At 37.7% G+C, this 19,377-nt stretch overlaps 1 protein-coding gene and 1 long non-coding RNA gene across 2 annotated transcripts; one reads left to right on the top strand and one right to left on the bottom strand.

Annotated features, from left to right (window-relative positions):
• The first annotated feature begins 7,005 nt into the window (after positions 1-7,005).
• Positions 7,006-8,752, top strand: LOC136260412 (uncharacterized). Its single transcript, XR_010703530.1, has 2 exons — positions 7,006-7,134; positions 8,575-8,752. It is a non-coding gene; the product is annotated as an uncharacterized lncRNA (long non-coding RNA).
• On the bottom strand, positions 8,525-18,591 carry LOC136260404 (uncharacterized). Its single transcript, XM_066054127.1, has 17 exons — positions 12,236-18,591; positions 12,043-12,180; positions 11,662-11,991; positions 11,525-11,607; positions 11,391-11,470; positions 11,254-11,336; positions 11,117-11,199; positions 10,980-11,062; positions 10,843-10,925; positions 10,711-10,788; positions 10,574-10,656; positions 10,437-10,519; positions 10,300-10,382; positions 9,515-10,108; positions 8,964-9,459; positions 8,857-8,916; positions 8,525-8,807 (listed from the first exon to the last, which is right to left on the bottom strand). The coding sequence occupies exon 1, from the start codon at positions 18,572-18,574 to the stop codon at positions 12,470-12,472; it is 6,105 nt and encodes a 2,034-aa protein (XP_065910199.1). The 5' UTR covers positions 18,575-18,591; the 3' UTR covers positions 8,525-8,807; positions 8,857-8,916; positions 8,964-9,459; positions 9,515-10,108; positions 10,300-10,382; positions 10,437-10,519; positions 10,574-10,656; positions 10,711-10,788; positions 10,843-10,925; positions 10,980-11,062; positions 11,117-11,199; positions 11,254-11,336; positions 11,391-11,470; positions 11,525-11,607; positions 11,662-11,991; positions 12,043-12,180; positions 12,236-12,469.
• Between the last annotated feature and the right edge of the window lie 786 nt (positions 18,592-19,377).

The raw sequence follows: 19,377 nt of genomic DNA, 5'->3' as shown, positions 1-19,377 counted from the left end.
ATATATATATGTAAACAATTAACCATAATCCACATACCATTGGTTACCCATGTCGCGTACTTGTCTATTAAGGTAGCTACGTGCAGCCCCTGTAGACCGCAATAAAAATAGAAAGTAGTTACTGAACCTAAAGGTTTGTATTTTCGCGTCTATAGTAGTTTCCCCGAGCATTCGACTTTAGGGGACGTACCCAGTAGTTTCCCAGAGCATTCGACTTTAGGGGATGCGCCCAGTAGTTGCCCCGAGCATTCGACTTTAGGGGACTGCCGTAAAAATAATAGGAAGTGGTTATACTGAACCGAAAGTCCGGCGGTTCACTGAACCACTGTGACAGTCATGACGTGACACTCACCAAATTGACTTTTCCGGGCTATGAGAAGGGCCAAATAACAAACAGTGAAATAGACTATGAATCTAGACTGCTTTAATAATCACGTGATTCTTGCACTTTCCATGAATTTAATTATGGGAGTCACATATTATGTAAAGGCCCCTCCATCAGGAAACCCGTTATAATGTTCAAGAACGGTGAACCATAGATGGTCACTCACGAATTACCAAGTAGAAAAGTATTAGGACCGAGATTAGGATGTTGCTAGTCAAGAAGGCTGGCCACTGAAAGGTTGGGCTGTTTGCAGAAAACGTTTAGCTATAGCTACTCAGTTTTAATACATGTGGCTACCGGCATCCGCAGATTCTCCAAAACTTATATATGCTAAGTATGCAACACCAAGGGTAGTGGAAAGGATCAAGAATATCCTACATAATGGTTGCAGAAGTAATATTCCTGGCCGGACTGGAAGACAGTTGTTAATTGAGTGGTTGTTGATACTGCCATTATAATTACTGGCCAGCATAGGCGCGCATAATCAAAAAAACCTTGAGTAGGTCTACTACTTTTGTGACAGTACCATGTCTTGTGTAGCATGCAGCCAGTTGTGAGGCCTTCCGACCCCAATACTTTACTAGACGTGACACATACAGTATATATGTCTCAGGGGCGTACGGAGGGGGGTTTCCAGGGGTTTCAGGAAACCCATTTGGATTTTACTCAGTACTTGAAACATTAAGAATTTGAAACTTCAGGTTTCCAGAATCTGAAATCTGTCATGGAACAGGACACATTGTAAACTTTTATCTTAGTTAGATAATAGTTTCTCACATGATAGCAACACTTATATTATAGCATTGTTCTGAATTATGATCCTGGTGAAAAGATCGAGATACTCTAATAAAGCAGTCAGGCAATATAAACTACTCTAATATAACAGTAGTCACTTAGCTGTAGTGGAAACCCCTTTGCAAAATTCCTGCGTATGCCCCTGTGTCTGGTAGATTCAAGATTTATGGTCACAGTCCTGACTTGATATAATACTGTATATTTCATATGTGCAGTGGTCAGCATAAGTTGACCAATATCTGTACTGGTATAGTTTGCTAAACTATAGCTGTATGTAACCACGACTGCTGATGTGCAGTCTGTAGTTGCAGTACTGAGGAGCAAAAGCAAATAAGACATTTCAGAGGCTACGTATATGGCCTGTAAGTGCCTGTTGGATATCAGCAATGTATATTACAGTCATGTATAGTGAAGTGATAACTTAGCTGATGTGCCACTGCACTATACTACCGGACAATCAGCTGCTTATGGTGCAGTCATAGTGAGTATAATATTGGCTTACTTGCTAGTAGGGTGCAGTCACTCTTGGCACATCTGATGTGTTCCTGTATATCCAGATGGTTAAGGCTGTTCTTGACTGCCACCAACTTAATTATTTGCATCCAAGATTGCTATCCTGTCACTGAATTGGTATATATATATTGACTAGCAGTAAGGCAACAAGTACAGCCCAGTCTGAACTGTCCATGTGTTACTAATCTGCATGCTAACCAAGTCCTGAGCAATATGACTTCTCTACACATCATATATATAGACGTCTGTGTTTAGCCTTCTCTACATGTGACTTCAACATGCTGGTGTTGCAATGTAGCTGGCATGGTTGTCATCACAAAATTAATAGCTATCGTATGTGTTGGTTAATTATCACACAATTGCAAGCAATAACATACTGTTATTGGCATATGCTATTATTGATATTGTTGGCATGTGACAGATTGCACTGTGCTACAAGTGCCTGTTAAATTTGAAGCCAATGATGCAATCATGTGCAGTTATTATAATTGTAACACTGTTGTGTCCCTGGGCTGTGAATATATGTGCCAGACATACAGTAGTTGGAAGGTTGATGCAGTCCCGTACTTGTACCATAGCTGACTGTATCTGATATTTACTACCAATGTAACCATTGACTGCCTTAGAGGCAGTTGCCAATGTAGCTGTCACATCATTCAGTCAAGTGTAATAACTGATGCACCACTGTAATCAACCGTGTTCTCTATGTAGCTGTTACATCTACTGTAATTGATGCACAACTGTAATGAACTGTACATGTGCTATTGCTACCTTTGTATAGCTGTCACATATACTGCAGATGATGCAGTCAGGTGCATTGATATAGTTGATGCAGAGCAGTGGCAGGCAAGAAATGGACAGGCACTAGGCCTTTATAATTTGTGTGAATGAGGAAGCAGGACAGACTGCCTTAGAAAGCATGTAACTAATTGTAAAATATGGCTTGTATATAGTCACCACGAAGTTATTTGAAACTTATTTAAACAAGCATAATGAAATTAGTAATTTTAAGTTTAATTAGGATCAAAGAAATAAAAAGTAGTGAAAAAGGTGAGGTCACCTAACTAGACTATCACAATTATGCTTGCAAAATATATTGAGCATTGTACTTTTGTGCAGTACTAAAATTCACATATTATGCTCATCAGAAATACCAATTACCTTTTGTTAATAATGGCAGTTCAGACCACTTATGTTATAAAATGTTTTCAGCTACGAATAAAAATCTTAGCGTCTTCTTCTATTCTTTTATCTAATTGCTACAGTATGTTATGTTAACATATTATTAACTTATTATACTTTACTTCACCATTCCACCTGATTATAGTAAAACATAGCTAATAATATGATTTGTGTGTAGTAGCTACCTATTATTTCCAAAAATTACATGAATATAATTATCACATTCTTATACAAAGCACACTCTGTAGTCGCAAAAATATTTTCAAGTTCAATTTAATGCATTTAGCTGCCATTTTAAACTGATTCTTGTAATCTTGTGGGCACCAAACTATTATTCCTTTACAGTATTTTAATATGCTGCAAGCAGAGCTCAAAAATTTAATCTATTCTCAATTATCTTTTATTTATTTATTCTTGTCACAGTCTACAAGTTTTGTTATTAATTTCATACTTCCTGAATAGATAATAATACCTTATAAGGTTGTGTAATTACCTGTCAATAAAATACAATGTGTATATAAATTACAAAGTTTAACAATATCTTTTATACATTCAACAGTCACTTGGAAAAATTACCTGCTTTACTGTATCAGAGCTATTAGCTGTTGTATTACTACTGTTGGCTTTTATCAGTATTCTGTAACATGTACTTCACAAGTAATTAAGGGCTTAACTACAGTGAGTTACAGTGTAGCATCATTCACTATACATGCATGTACTTTTGCCTATTAGGCCATGAAATGTTAATATACGTACATTCCGCTTCTCTGCCTGGTCATTTTTGTTAATAAATTGTGTGATCACTACACATTATAGGTCAAAATTTTATACGTAAACACTCCAGCTTTTCTTAGCACCAATCATGAAGCAACTATGATTGTCCCTATAGTTCCATTTAATACTATGTGGTACACCACACCAAAAACATTACATATAGTATTATAATAATGTGTGTATGTTAATGGTATACGCATAAGTGTAATATTCATATGAGAAGTGTGGCTATACAATTATGATATACTGTATACTGTATGTATGGCAGCACAAGGTAAAAGTTATTAACATTGATGGAAGATCACAATGTTACAGTAGAGACAAATGTGCATATGTTTTTCACTAGCATTGATCAGCTTTTGGTTATAGGATAGAGGGTGGGAAATGTGTCATGAGCCAGACTAGAGGCCAGATTTGTACAAGATACCTGTGACGATTCTATACAAGACCTAGTAAAGGATTGGCGATATCCACAATCATCACAAAGACAGGCTTAAAGCTGAATAATAAAGTTAATGGCTTACATGATGCCATACCATGGTGGGAACTTCATATGAGTAGATTAACACCTATAGACTATAATAGATAAAAATAAACTACAAAATTAATAGGTTTCTTTATTGCATGAGACCATTATGCTTGGGATGTCTCAAGGTTATGCCTAATTTTCTTGAGACAATTTTCACTTTTCAAAGTGCAGGTTAAAATAAAATCTAAGTCTTAAATATTTAATGCAATGAATTTATCCTACAATAGTGAGTTATATATCTGAATGTCTAGTATACTACCCTAAAGGTTCAATGACTATATGTGACCGGATTTGTGAAAAGGGGTCTTCCACACACATCCAATTCCATGAAATCTGAAGACCATAACTGAGTGGGAAAAAAAGCATATTAACCTGAATTTTTTCCATCCACTAAGGTATGTTAGTACTCACAACTGACCAAATTTCAAGTCAGTAGCCTTTTTCAATCTGAAGTTACGAGTCGTCAAAGTTACTAAATTGGATGTGTGTGGAAGACCCCTTTTTGCAAATCCAGTCACATATATGGAATATATACAACTATAGAAAAATAGAATTGTACAGTATGGTTGTATACAATCACTGGACTGGGCTGGTGGACCGGACTGGTTTTTTTGTTTTGTTAGTTTCTTGTTTTTCATTTTGGCACATGTTTGGGCAACTGGTTTTATTATAACACATGAATCTCTAATAAAACAATCACTGTATCTACTGTCTATAATCATAATTGATTACGTTTTTGTGAAGTGATATAGTAGGATATATTAATGCTGAAATGTAAACCTTCTTGCATAACATGCTCAAGTCACCTGGAAGTTTAAATGGTTTAGCTACAGTTCCTTAATAGAAAATTCAAATATTGACCTTGGATCAAACACAACCAATTATTACAACAAAAATAGTACCTATAATACAACCACAGACTGCAGTGTAAGTAAATGTAAATGTAAACCAAGGGGGTAGCATTCCCCCTATACCTTCTCTGTTCCTTCAACTTTCCAGTTCATAAAAGATCAAAATACTGTAATAGAGCAGTCAGTTAAGAACATGCAGTCACCGTTTTATTTACTGCCAATATTTTCTTGTGCCAGCGGATGGACTGCCCCTGCCTCCACCCCAGCTTATTGGTAAATGACCTGCACTTAATACTTAAAAGTAATTACACAGATTTGGGTGCAATTAGGAAGTAATTGTATAAGTTGTGGTCAAATATTCAGTTCTGTGTGGCCATTAACTCCGAACAGATGATTGCATCGTTCTTTACACCACAAAAAAGGTTTCTGTGTCATATAGGCTAGTTCCAATTGATAGGATTCTAATGTCATTATATTTCCAATGTCATTATGTAACATGTATATAATCAAGAGTTCATAGTAGTCAGGAGAGTATCCAATACTGCAATAACCCTTCAAAACACACTGCGTTATTGTTATATCTAATAGTTTATTATCACCACAACATGTTAACTGCCTCAAAGGTCTTATCTTTGCCTATAACATTTGAAGTACAATTACAGGTTTCCCTTAGATATATCATGCAATGCGTATCAACACCTATCACCTTTCATGTCGAATCCTTATGCTGAAATTTACTGAAAATATCCTAGAGCATTCAGATATGATGTAATACTGATGTAATTTCATAATGCAGTATGTTTTGAAGGGCTATTGCAGTGTTGGATACTCTATCTACTACTATATAATTATTATGAACTCTTGGTATAATGTATGTAATATATTTGTAACAATTAAGGCATGTATTGTATATTTGTAACGTACGTGATGTCTGTAACCTTTGTACTATATGTAAGTTTTGTAACTTGTAACATATTTAATGTCCGTTGTGGTCACTTTACATTATTAATTTATTTACAGAAGTGAAAACTGGAGGATGTGGATAGTAGGACAATCATAATTCTTTAAAGTACTTTTTGATATACATTTCCAGCAGTTAAAGGACTTCACAGAATTACTAAATACCTGGACAGCTGGTCCGTGCTTCATTACAATACAAGTTTGATGGATTTACAGTACTCTAACAGAACATACAAATATTGGCAAAAAAATAAATAGAATATAGCTACTCTATCATTGTTAGTCACTAAGTTAGCTAAGTCATGCTGAGTAAGTCTTTTAAGACTGTAATTTTGTTGTATTTGATTGTACGTTCGTTTATACAGCGAACATTATGTCTACTGGGCTGTGTGGGCTGTGAACTATATAGCTACTGTGAAATGAAATTATTTTCATCACTGATGACTCTACCTAGATAACCTTTTGGATCTATCACACAATGTTGTACTTTGCAGATGGAAAATTTACACTGCAAGAGCTCCAACAGTTAAGTATCAAGACAAGAAAGCTTTATCATGCCTTTACAGTGAATTTGCATTGGAAGCGGACTTTACCATATTGCCTCGCACATTGCTTTAGTACATAACGGGCATCAGTAGCTACAACATCATGTTCACGTTTGGTATTGAACAGACTCTGGAGACGATATCATTACTAGGGACAGTGAAACCAGTAGCTCATAAGCACTGCATGGCTATAACTGACATGTTAATGGAACTAAATATAGCTAAACTGGCCAACACTGGCTTGAAAACTGTACTGAGACTCGATCGGAGCAGCTGCAGTCACGTCTGATAGCCACTGCTAGCTAATTGCAAACCAGATTACTTCATTACTAGTCACTAGTAATCATATGTTTTGTACACTAGCGTTTTAATTAACACTTTTTTGTTTCTCTACATCAGAGTTTTGTCCCCAGCGGGTTTTGTTAATTAACAAATAACGTGGCAAAACCCACAATTGAAATTAAAGACATTTATGGTTTAATTATTCGCGTAGTCAACGTTCGCGTTCATAGAAGAATGTTTGAGCAGAGGACGTAGGTTCAAGCCAAGATCACAGAAAGGAATTGAACTCTGGTGTTCATCCCTTCGACTTCGTAACAAGTAAGCCTTTGTAACACTGTTCATTTACGTTTCTCAATTCACAAGCCCGGTCTCTCGGGTCTCCCCAATTTCATTGTAGAGTTTAGGATGATGAAGTTTATAGACACCCCTACCTATTCTCCCGATTTGTGAGTGAATAATGTTTAACAGTTCTTGGACGATTTATACAAAAACATTGCAAAAACCTCATGTTTAGGGTGCATTAATTAGAAATTTGCACTATTTGACTGTCAGTGTCACGCCCCACCTACCTACCTCAGGTCAGACAGTGGGTGAGGATTAGTAGAGGCCTTCATACTGTTACTTATCCCCAGGGTAGGGGCATTTGCAGCACAAATAGCCATACAATATTGTTTGTTTAATGGACCTATCAATGTAATCTCCGACTACCACAGATACGGGCTGAGATGGGGGGAAGGCCGGGATTTTCACTTCTGAAAATTACAAATCCCCACCTACTAGCTCCGAGTAACAAACCCCAGGGATAGTCAATTGTTTTTAGGGTTTTAGTAGAGGATTTGCAACTAGGAAGTTGTCCCCAGGAGTCAGAAATTTGTCACCAATAATCCACAAATATCTCAGTTGTGGATTGTTATTGGTAGTTTCTGCCCCTTGCATGCAGACATGAATCCACTGACAAAATAATTATTATTACGTATAGTCATGGTCTCTTGCACCTATGCTACTCCTTGGGGAATGGTTGGCTTCCATTATTGTGCTTAGAAAATGGTATGTAAGCAATTCTTTGAAGTCTGATTAAAATGCCATTTAATTATTCACAAATAAACTCATGGTTGAGTCTCTTATCACTAAGAGACTTGCGGTTACCCACACCATGGCGAGGGGCATAGCTACAACCTCCTTTTCTCTGCTTCTGGTGCAGACCATTTCCTAAGACAGTAAGATGCTCCACAGTAGCATATTGGAATTATTAAATGCCTGAGGCAGAGGTGTTAGAATGATGCAATGAAAACTGAGGCGGAACTAAAACTTACAACAATGCAACCATGATAATACTTGTATGTACGTGCATAGTTATGTTGTATCAACAAATATAGTGATATTGTTCATCGTGATAAATACTCCTGGTTGATGACTTTATCATGGTGAACTTTTATAGTATCAATTGACCCCAATCGTATGTTGAGACCTGGTCTAATCTGTTGGTCGCCTTTTCTTTGCTGGCCTTGAGTAAATTCAGCTTTGTCACAGCCAGTGCTGTTTTAAGATAATAAATCAACATTAGTTTATTAGAAATCTGACCAAATTACCTGTCTCACTTCTTGTGTAATTGTGGGAACAAAACTGTTCATGTGTGTAAGGACATACATTGTACACCATATGAACCCATTGTTGTCCTGGTGTAGTTCCTACCATTATTATGCAATGTTTTATAGGTGTGGAATAGAATTATGTTGATACTTATGTTTTTATGTGTAGGTACGGGGAGCGAATCTTGACAAAGTGATCAACTGATGTGCTATTGTCTAAAGAACACATGATGAGAACAAAATGCATCATGCACATGTAATCGCATCCCTTAAGATCATGTACAGTATGTTCTGTAATATTTTCTTTTAACAATAAGTTTAATAGTATATAGTAGATGATGTCATAATGTTATTGGCTAATAATAGTTGCAATTGTTGCAATAAATAATAGTAGATGTGTGCCTGTAAAAGAGGCACATGTCACTAACATTTAAACTGTTTATGCACTAACCTTTCATGATTGTCATGGTGGCCTCTTGCACTGGGGCGATTAGGGTTATATCTCCCTCCCCTGTAGATAAAATTATTTTTATCTGGCTCAATTTTGTAATATCATACCTATTACCACCTCTGTAGCCACGTCCTCTTCCTCTGAAGCCACCTCTGTAGCCACGTCCTCTTCCTCTGAAGCCACCTCTACCTCTCCCACTTCTTTGACGCCGTCTTTGCTGAGGAGATTGTCCTGTGCCCCTCAAATTTTGATGTCCTGTGCCCCTCAAATTTTGATGTCCTGTGCCCCTCCAATTTTGATGTCCTGTGCCCCTCCAACTTTGAAGTTGTTGTGGTGGGGCGGTAAGGGGCCTCATTAACCCATGTTGCGGTTGAGGAGTGAAAGGTCTTGCTTGCGGAGGGGTAGGTGGCCTTGGTTGCTGTGGAGGAGTGGGTGGCAGTTTCTTTTTGTTGGGTGGTGGAGTAGGGGGCTGTGTTGCGTTGGAGGCCCCGGAAGACGCTTCCAGCAGAGGGGTGTGTGGCCCATATGTCCTTGGTTCATGGCTGTTGGTGGTAGGCAGTGAAACTTCCATATCTAGAAGTTCTTCTCCAGATTCAGTCATTTCTAAAACGACATTAGAACAATACTAAATGCGCTATCCCATAGCTACATGTATTACCAGGTAATAAAGCCAGTCCAGCTACACTCGACGCTAACAGTGTCAAAAGTTTATCGCAAAGTGTATTAGCCTGGTTATATTAGCCAATGGAAGTTTCTATCTTTGGCGGCCTAAGCAGAAACTTTTGGTGTATGAGTGCGGGAAGACATTAGCTAATTATAATTGCGCTTCACCTAATACGCTTGCGCTTCGATTCGCACTATACAGGTAGCGCTTCGCCAGCCTGTGGCACATATTACACCAGCCAAACAAATAATTATATATAGCAAAAGTCTTTGTCAGAGAAGTGACCGAGGAAGTGACACGGACGCTACGTCACTCTAGGTGATATAATAGATCAAGTGATGTTAGAAAATTCCTCTTTTATCCGTAGGGATATTCCCCTATTTTATCACGTCTACACAAAACTCATTCTTTAAGTGAAATTCTATTATCAAATTTAATACCAACAATTGCCTTTTGTGCTCAATAATATACAACAAATAGATAGATAACCAATACAGAGTCACTCTAGATAATACATTATTTCTGTTGTTACATCCTTCCTCCACACGTTTCGAACCCTTTAGGGGACTCAACACTACTTGTGGAGTCCTGAATGGTGATAAATTAATAGATACAAGTTATCACTACAATTGATGAACTTACTATTTTTGTTGTTTGTTAACGTAACCCATCCTTCCTCCACACGTTTCGAACCCTTTAGGGGATTCAACACTACTTGTGGAGTCCTGAATGATGATAAATTAATAGATACAAGTTAACACTACGATTGATGAACTTACTATTTTTGTTGTTTGTTAACGTAACCCATCCTTCCTCCACACGTTTCGAACCCTTTAGGGGACTCAACACTACTTGTGGAGTCCTGAATGATGATAAATTAATAGATACAAGTTAACACTACGATTGATGAACTTACTATTTTTGTTGTTTGTTAACGTAACCCATCCTTCCTCCACACGTTTCGAACCCTTTAGGGGACTCAACACTACTTGTGGAGTCCTTAATGGTGATAAATTAATAGATACAAGTTAACACTACGATTGATGAACTTACTATTTTTGTTGTTTGTTAACGTAACCCATCCTTCCTCCACACGTTTCGAACCCTTTAGGGGACTCAACACTACTTGTGGAGTCCTTAATGGTGATAGATTAATAGATACAAGTTATCACTACAATTGATGAACTTACTATTTTCGTTGTTTGTTAACGTAACCCATCCTTCCTCCACACGTTTTGAACCCTTTAGGGGACTCTACTTGTGGAGTCCTTAATGGTGATAAATTAATAGATACAAGTTAACACTACAATTGATGAACTTACTATTTTTGTTGTTTGTTAACGTAACCCATCCTTCCTCCACACGTTTCGAACCCTTTAGGGGACTCAACACTACCTGTAGAGTCCTTAATGGTGATAAATTAATAGATACAAGTTATCACTACAATTGATGAACTTACTATTTTTGTTGTTTGTTAACGTAACCCATCCTTCCTCCACACGTTTCGAACCCTTTAGGGGACTCAACACTACATGTGGAGTCCTTAATGGTGATAAATTAATAGATACAAGTTAACACTACGATTGATGAACTTACTATTTTTGTTGTTTGTTAACGTAACCCATCCTTCTTCCACACGTTTCGAACCCTTTAGGGGACTCAACACTACTTGTGGAGTCCTTAATGGTGATAAATTAATAGATACAAGTTATCACTACAATTGATGAACTTACTATTTTTGTTGTTTGTTAACGTAACCCATCCTTCCTCCACACGTTTCGAACCCTTTAGGGGACTCAACACTACCTGTGGAGTCCTTAATGGTGATAAATTAATAGATACAAGTTATCACTACAATTGATGAACTTACTATTTTTGTTGTTTGTTAACGTAACCCATCCTTCCTCCACACGTTTCGAACCCTTTAGGGGACTCAACACTTGTGGAGTCCTGAATGATGATAAATTAATAGATACAAGTTAACACTACGATTGATGAACTTACTATTTTTGTTGTTTGTTAACGTAACCCATCCTTCCTCCACACGTTTCGAACCCTTTAGGGGACTCAACACTACTTGTGGAGTCCTGAATGATGATAAATTAATAGATACAAGTTAACACTACAATTGATGAACTTACTATTTTTGTTGTTTTGAGCGCTTGTCTGACACATGATTTCTTTTCCTAGATAACTTATCATTTACAATTGAGGTATTTGTTTTTGATAGCTGTTTAGCTTGTTTTACTTTAATGTTTTTACTCATAGTTACTCTAATTTTTTTTTGTTTTAGTGAAGTCGTGAATGAGTCAAAAGCATCCACCATTTATAATTCACATAAATGTACTTACATTACAGATTTCCTCGCGTTATGTTGTTCCCTCTACAGTGCGTTGTCTAGGCTACTATGTGCCCAAATAGTCTCTGACACATACGTTTATGTATGAGTCCAAAAGTACATTTCTAGTTAACTAAAAGTACTATTAATAAATTTTTAAGCACAAAATAGATACAGTACTTACATGGTTAGTAAATTCCATCTCCTTTGCTTTACCCACCACCTTTCCCGGCTAAACTCAACACATCATAGTTGCTAACAAGTAATGTTAGCAAGTGTTGTTAATTTGGTGTTAACAAGATTGCTAACACGTATATAAATTCTGCAAGAGAAGTTAAAAGTACATACAGTAATACATACATTATTAAGTTACTTACATTATAGCCAACTCTCTTTGCTTTGCTATTCCCACCACCTTCCCCACTCATATCATGACCATCTTTATACTCACAAAAATGAGCATTTTGGCCGAATATCCACCATATGGTGCCAAATGTATATGCACAGTAATACTGCACTTGTAGCTGACTCAGCACACATATCCTTCAGGCTATATATATATTCTGCAAACAATATTAACTTTGAAAGGATACAAGAAAATTACCACAAGGCTACACTCTCCTTACTGATGACACAACGTAGAAATGAGAGTGTCTGAAGTAAATATAAATGCTCATAGAATGGTAGTCTCTGCGTCTATCTCTATCAATGTTGGCTGCACAGAATACACTCCAGGTATTACTACTTGCATCAAAACTAAATACATTAGTATTCAACATATGAGAAAAAATCATTATTTCGAATTCGGAACCCCAAGTTCCGTTTGTCAGCATGCTACTTTGGTTGACATATTGTTCAACTGTGGAACAACGCAATGGTTGTAAATAATTGGCATGTCCTTCTGAATCATGACCAACTACTAAGTTCTCAATGGAATACATGTAACTAACTATTGCATTGCGCATTTGCATGTGTTGTGATTCACTCCCCGTTACAACGCATGCCAATGCGCGGAAAAGACAATTACCATCAGCCTGGACATTGACTAGTGAATTCAAGTCAGGTCGTGTTAAAATTACATGTGGGCCACCTGGTTGAAATTCGTTGGCACTTGTAAGATGCACACCTGTCCTTAAACAAGCATTCTCCTGCCATGCTTGGTCAATTTGATAATACCGATATTCTGGCCAGGTTATCCTATTAGGGCCTATAACGTTTTCAACATCAGTGATTACACAATCTTTACAAATTTTAGTTTTCTTAACCCCTTTTGTGGACTTGTCTGGAACACGATTTCTTTTTCTGGTGGATACATCCACAGATTTTGCAGTTGCTTTTTTTGCCTGTTTAACTCTTTTTCCTTTACCTTTGTTGTTAGTTTTAGCTATGGTAACTCTTACTTTCTTTTTCTTATTCTGATTAATAGCTGATTCAGAAGATGGCACACTATTAGAGTTATCAGCTTTTCGAGGCTGCTCGGCAGTTAAATTTGCATTTGAATGAAGCATGGTAGCAGCTTCACATGCCTGATACATTGCATCCAAAGCAGCCTCCATATTGCCTTCCACCGTGGCACAGCTAATATCATCATGCTGTCTATCTGGGTGTCTTACAGGTGGCCCATCATATGCTGTTGGTCTGATTTGGTCGAAACAGTCGCACCATTCTAGTAATTGTCTATAGTAAGGTGCTATTTTTATGGCACTGGGTGAAAAATCCCATAGGGTTAAATCCTCAAGTTTCCTTACTCTACTGAGTGCAACATAGGCTTGACCAGAAGCAAAGAAATTGTTATTTAAAGTTACGATAGCACTGTCTACTGTTAAGCCCTGTACACGATGCACAGTTACTGCATAAGCTAACTGTACTGGAAACTGTGATCGTAGTATTGAATACGATGCACCTTTAATGTCTATTCTCTGTCTGGTTCTTGCAACAGGGTACATGCTATCAGGATTTCCTAGTTTGCACACTAATATACAATTAGGAGTCATGTCCAACACCTCACATAATGCTCCATTTACCCAACCTTGTGATACTTGTAAGTTACGTCTCAGTACTATGCGACAACCTTTCTTTAAACTAATTCTATCAGGTAGGCGCATGGAATCTCGTTGTAATCTTTGTTTGTCTGCCTCTCTCAATGGCTGACCATTACTATCAGTATCGTTGGCCTCGTATTCATGTGTCTCACCATCTATTCGTTTTAGACACTCCTCATTGATTAAGTCTACCTCTTTACGCTTGGAGCATATTATAACAGTTCGGGTCAAGTCCACTGCATCAATATCAACATCTCTCAGGCGACTTTTTAACACAGAACTGACCGTTTCGTCACATTCTCCCTTCCTAATTTTAGTCAGTATGGAACTTAATTGTGTGTCCTTACTTCTGACTATTTCTCTTAGTTGCAAAATACTAAAGTGAGACCACAATTTTGTGTTAAATATATCTGTGTTTGAAACAGGTGGCAATTGTGCAGGATCGCCAAACAATAGTATATGACGTCCACCCCATGGTTTATAACGTCCATCCTTTGTAGAAAAACGCCTACAAAGATGTTCCATTGTTAAAAAAATTTTGCAATCTATCATTCCAAACTCATCACAAATTATCACGTCAGTCTTTCTAAGTGCAGTTGCATCAACTGTTCCATTTTGGAGTGACATTTTACCGGTAATATCTAACCTAAAGAAATTATGTATTGTTTTTCCGTGAATTAAACCAGCCGCCACGCCACTTGGAGCCAGTTTGGTTACTACCATATTACATTGCCGTAAGTGTTCTACAACAGCACCCATAAGGAAAGACTTACCACAGCCTGCAGCACCTACCAGTGCAGCCAATACTTGTGTATTACTACTTTGCATTCCACTTTTTAAATGCTCAAATGCACGTTTTTGGGATGGTGTAAATTTGCTCATATAGTCTTCTAGAGGTGCATGATGTGGAGGAAGCAAGCATTTACCCTCGCCATCATCTAACAACTGGTCTGTCACTTCTTTAGTTTCTTCATTATTTATTGAACCAATAGGTATTGTTGATAGAAACACATCTGCATCACCTTCATCAAGGAACCTATGCTCTACATACAGGTTGACAATTGATTTAATATTGTCGAATGAGAAGCCACGGTTGACAGCATCCATTAAATTAGCCTTTGCATCGTGACTTTCATCTACTAGCCCAGCTACCATTGCTGCTTTAATCCAAGACGAAGGTGGATCAGACACTATATTATCATTTGAAGTTAATAGTATTTCTAACAAATATTTTTTTTCATAAAATGCTTCTTGATCATCTAAGGAAATAAATCTGTGCCGAGTAACGCATGCACGTGCTCGTCGTATCCAATAATTGCCATCAGTATCCATTAACATAGAGCCAGGAGGGTGAGCTTGTAACATTATGTACAATGGAGTTACAGTGATTTCGTTTTCTTCATTACACATCAATAACTTTTTGTGAAGCCAATGTAATTTTACTTTAAATTTAGCTACAAATTCATCATCTAACAATTCAGCATTATTTATTAAAGTGGTGGCTTTGGTGATGTCATCATCACTGACACTATCACACAAAATGTCACCGTACCCATTTTCCGCTAAATGTTTTTTACACACTCCTAGGATATCATCACTTAGTACATTACCTAGGACTATGACTATTCCAGAAGTCACGCTGCTATCACTACTATTTAAATTATCCACTAAAACATCTAATTTAGCACTAAGCTCAACCATAAGATCACTTCTGTTTTGCATAGACAATATCAATTCGTTAAACTCATCTATTCCCTTGTATCCTACACTAGGTGCCACACCCTTCTTTACACAATTTTCACCTTTACTCTGCTCCCCACCATTTGCTTTGCGCCACCACTGAAAATACATTGGATATGTTATATCACACAATTTGTCGTTTCTCTCCATATAAGCTTGAAATTTAGACTTTTGGTACACATCAACTGAATTAGCAGGCAGGAAAGCAAGTGTTGCCTTATTCTTTAAAAACTTTTGTTTTGGCCTTAATTCAGTTGGCAGAAATTCAGTCATTCTGCTTATATGATACTGGTTAAAACCCAATTGGACATCTATTGCTTCACAAGACCCTACCACTCTGGTACGCAAATACTTTTCTGGATCGCTTGCATTTTCAGACAAATTAACCTGAAAACTTGGTTCAGGTTTAGATACGTATTTGGCTAGATACATTTCAAACCCATGCTTTGACACACGTTGTATATTCATTGAAGCTCCCCAAAATAGAAGAATTTCAAGATTATAGGGTACAACTAGGCAGTCCTCTTTACACCGACGTTTATACAAGTAACGTATTCCTTCCTCGTCCAATTCCTCAACCAATTGGGGGACCTTAAAGGGAAACCCATACTTACATTTACTAAGGACTTTGCCACCGTATCCTTTGAAACATCTCTCAGGATGGCATTCCCGATGCATTTGAAATTTCTGTACCATTCGTCTAATATGTTGTGCCCTTTTATCATTGGGATCACTGGCCCGAGGTAGCTCAGCCATTACGACATTTTCAGGGGCAGTACCAGGCTTTACCCACACTAAAATATGCCAGTGGATCCCTCCCCTTCTCTGATATTCCTTTTTAGTTACATAGTCTGTTACTTCACCTACTGGGCCAGATTTCTTGTCCAAAAGCAAATCCATAAAGGCACTGAATCTTTTCTCAGCACCAAGCACAGACTCTAAGGGGTGAGAGCCAACTGATTCTCCTTTGTCACCTTTAGTGGATAGGTCATTGAGTTCCCATGGTTCAGCACTGGCTCCCCAGCCTTTCCTAATGGTTGCTTGAATTTGGGGCCAATTGTCATTTGGGGACAAAGTAATAAAATAGTCGGGAACTCCAAGCTGTTCTACTGTAGCTATAAGGTCGTACCCAAAAGACTTCCAATATTGTTTCGAGCCTGGAATCACACGTGGCACATCAGTGCCATACGAAGCATAGTTATCATTATCTTTTGGTCTGTCAGCTGCTATTACTTCACCAGCAGTTAAACTTTGCTCTAGTTTACTAACTGCTACTATTTTTTTACTGTTGTATTGCCGCAGCCTCATTTTAGTCATATAATCAAACATAAAAAATGGGAAATTTTGATCGTTTGAAAAATAACCTCTACAGTCCATCAACTTAGTTTTAGTAAAATGTGATAGCCCGTGGACACACTTGTAAAACCACCCGCCTTTTCCATATGGGAAAAGGTGTGGAAATGTTTTTTCTAACAAATATTTTTGTCCATACTGTACACTGGTGGTTTCCCTTAGCTGCTCAATGTTATCTTGTACCTTATCAGTTAGGTGTGACTTTGGATTTTGTATACCGGCAATGTCCATCTCACCATACAATGGTGAGTATTGTTCAAAATATTCCGAGTCAACAGGAAATGCCAAACCTATTGCTTCACTGTCTAATATTTTATTCTGGTCAAGCTTTAAAACATCTGGATTTACAATTTCCTGTCTAACATATCTATAAAGGGTTTCGAAGCGTGCTAGGAAGTCTTGGTATAGATGATTATTCTTTTTAAGCCAATGTAAAGCCAGTCTGATTCTTTCATATGCTTCTGGATACTTTACAAACTTATCACTTAAGTCTTCGTTTATTAATAAAAATCCAAACAATCCATAATAGTGCCTATCTAGCTTGTGTAAGGCATTTACCTCTCCTTGAATGTGACGCCACTGGTGCCTTTTGGCGTCTTTCACCGTTGTAGAAAAGATTCCACATAACGCTATCTGACAATGCTCTACTGGATTTTTTAAATTCAATATGACTTCAGGAAATCTCATATCCCATTCTTCTATATCTATGCCTTCATATTTTCCAACATGAAATTCAAATTCTGAAGGGCATTTTAATGTTTTGCATACAGCACGTGCATACATTTTACCACTTTTATGACGGTACTCTAGTAAACCTTTACCAGCAGATAACATTGCCTTCTGGTATGCTACTGCTGGTATTTGTCCCTCTGTTAACTTGATGTCTACTAGGTTGGTATGACTATTATCTACTCTGGACCAAAGTATACTGCCGCAACAGTAACACATCCCAATTGCTAATGGCTTAGAGTCAAAGCGAACTTGTTGTGCAATCCTCTTGTTTCCTAAAGCTAGGAGCTCATCACTAAGCGACACGCAGTTCACATCTGTGGTGATTAGTTTGTCACTTGTATTTGATTTATATACCACAGGTCTTCCACATGAAACATGAAAACCTGCTTCTTCAGTGGTACCTCTACTACGGCCATTAGAAACCTTATATCCTGCTTCTGCAGAGGTACCTATACTACGGCCATTAGAAACCTTATATCCTGCTTCTGCAGTGGTACCTACAGTACGGCCATTAGAAACCTTATACCCTGCTTCTGCAGTGGTACCTACAGTACGGCCATTAGAAACCTTATACCCTGCTTCTGCAGTGGTACCTACAGCACGACCAGTGGTTACCCTAAAGCCCGCTTCTGCACTGGTGCCAGTAGGCCTACCTATTTTTTTGTTAAGCACGTATCCACATTTACACAACTTTTTTCTTGCCGGCACTTTTTCATCACAATTTGGACAAGTCCTTAAAAAGTTTGGGCCTGGGTTACTTTCAACATCACCTGCTTGTAGCAGCAGTAGCATAGTAATAAAAACATGCATAGTAATGAATACCTTAACCGATACCGTAATGAAGAACATTAATCTGTCTACATGGTACTCACCTAAAGTTGTTAACCCGTAATTAGAATTACGCCTCCACCGGAGGTGATGAGTACCTATCGCTATTCTCCATTGCGTTATGTCTATCATTGCCCTGCTTGTTTCTTCGCACTACAACAAAAAAATGTACAAGTAACAGGAAACAACTAGTTATTTTATTGTAAAATAACGTAAAAATAACTTCTGTAATTGTACAACAACTGTGAAACATTTAGCCTATCCGAAGAAAGCAGTACAGTGCCTGGTAACACCAGTAACACACTTTATTCAGACTAGCACTTCGACAGAAATTTATTCCAACCATGGCATTCCATGCGGTAAACAAACTAGTTAGGACTAACCTTCAAACACCTGTAAGTGTAAGTAATGCAGTTCAAGGCAGGAAGACAACGTTCTCAGTTTTAACTTAATAAACAAAAATATTTTAGTGGCGCGCGTACGGCTGGTTGCTATGTATTCAGACAGGTTTTACGTGTTTGGCGACCTGTTTAACGCGCAGTGTGTACAGCTTGTTTTGCGGGTTGAACGTGGATTTTGAGTGAATTGCGCTGGAAAGTGGTTGTTAAGGAGTTCAATGTTTGTTAGAAGAAAGGCACTATTTAGAAAAGTGTCCTGCTTAACGAAGGCACCGGAGAAAAAACGCTCACTTCAATTTGACGTTCGGGTTTCGTCTAACTCAATTCCGGTGAGTGTTCTTGTGTGCACTACGCAGTTTCGTCTGGACATTAATTAATTAATTATTTAATTATTTATGACGTCACGTTCTTATTATTATTATTACT

The sequence above is a fragment of the Dysidea avara genome, chromosome 1 (genome assembly GCF_963678975.1).
Source record: "Dysidea avara chromosome 1, odDysAvar1.4, whole genome shotgun sequence".
Taxonomy (NCBI): domain Eukaryota; kingdom Metazoa; phylum Porifera; class Demospongiae; order Dictyoceratida; family Dysideidae; genus Dysidea; species Dysidea avara.
The sequence above is the reverse complement of the archived record's forward strand: the minus strand, read 5'-3'. Positions and strand labels throughout refer to the sequence as shown.

What these genes read in the sequence shown, in the direction of transcription:
- LOC136260404 (XM_066054127.1), bottom strand. Translation starts at nt 18,574, where the DNA reads ATGTTCTTCATTACGGTATCGGTTAAGGTATTCATTACTATGCATGTT.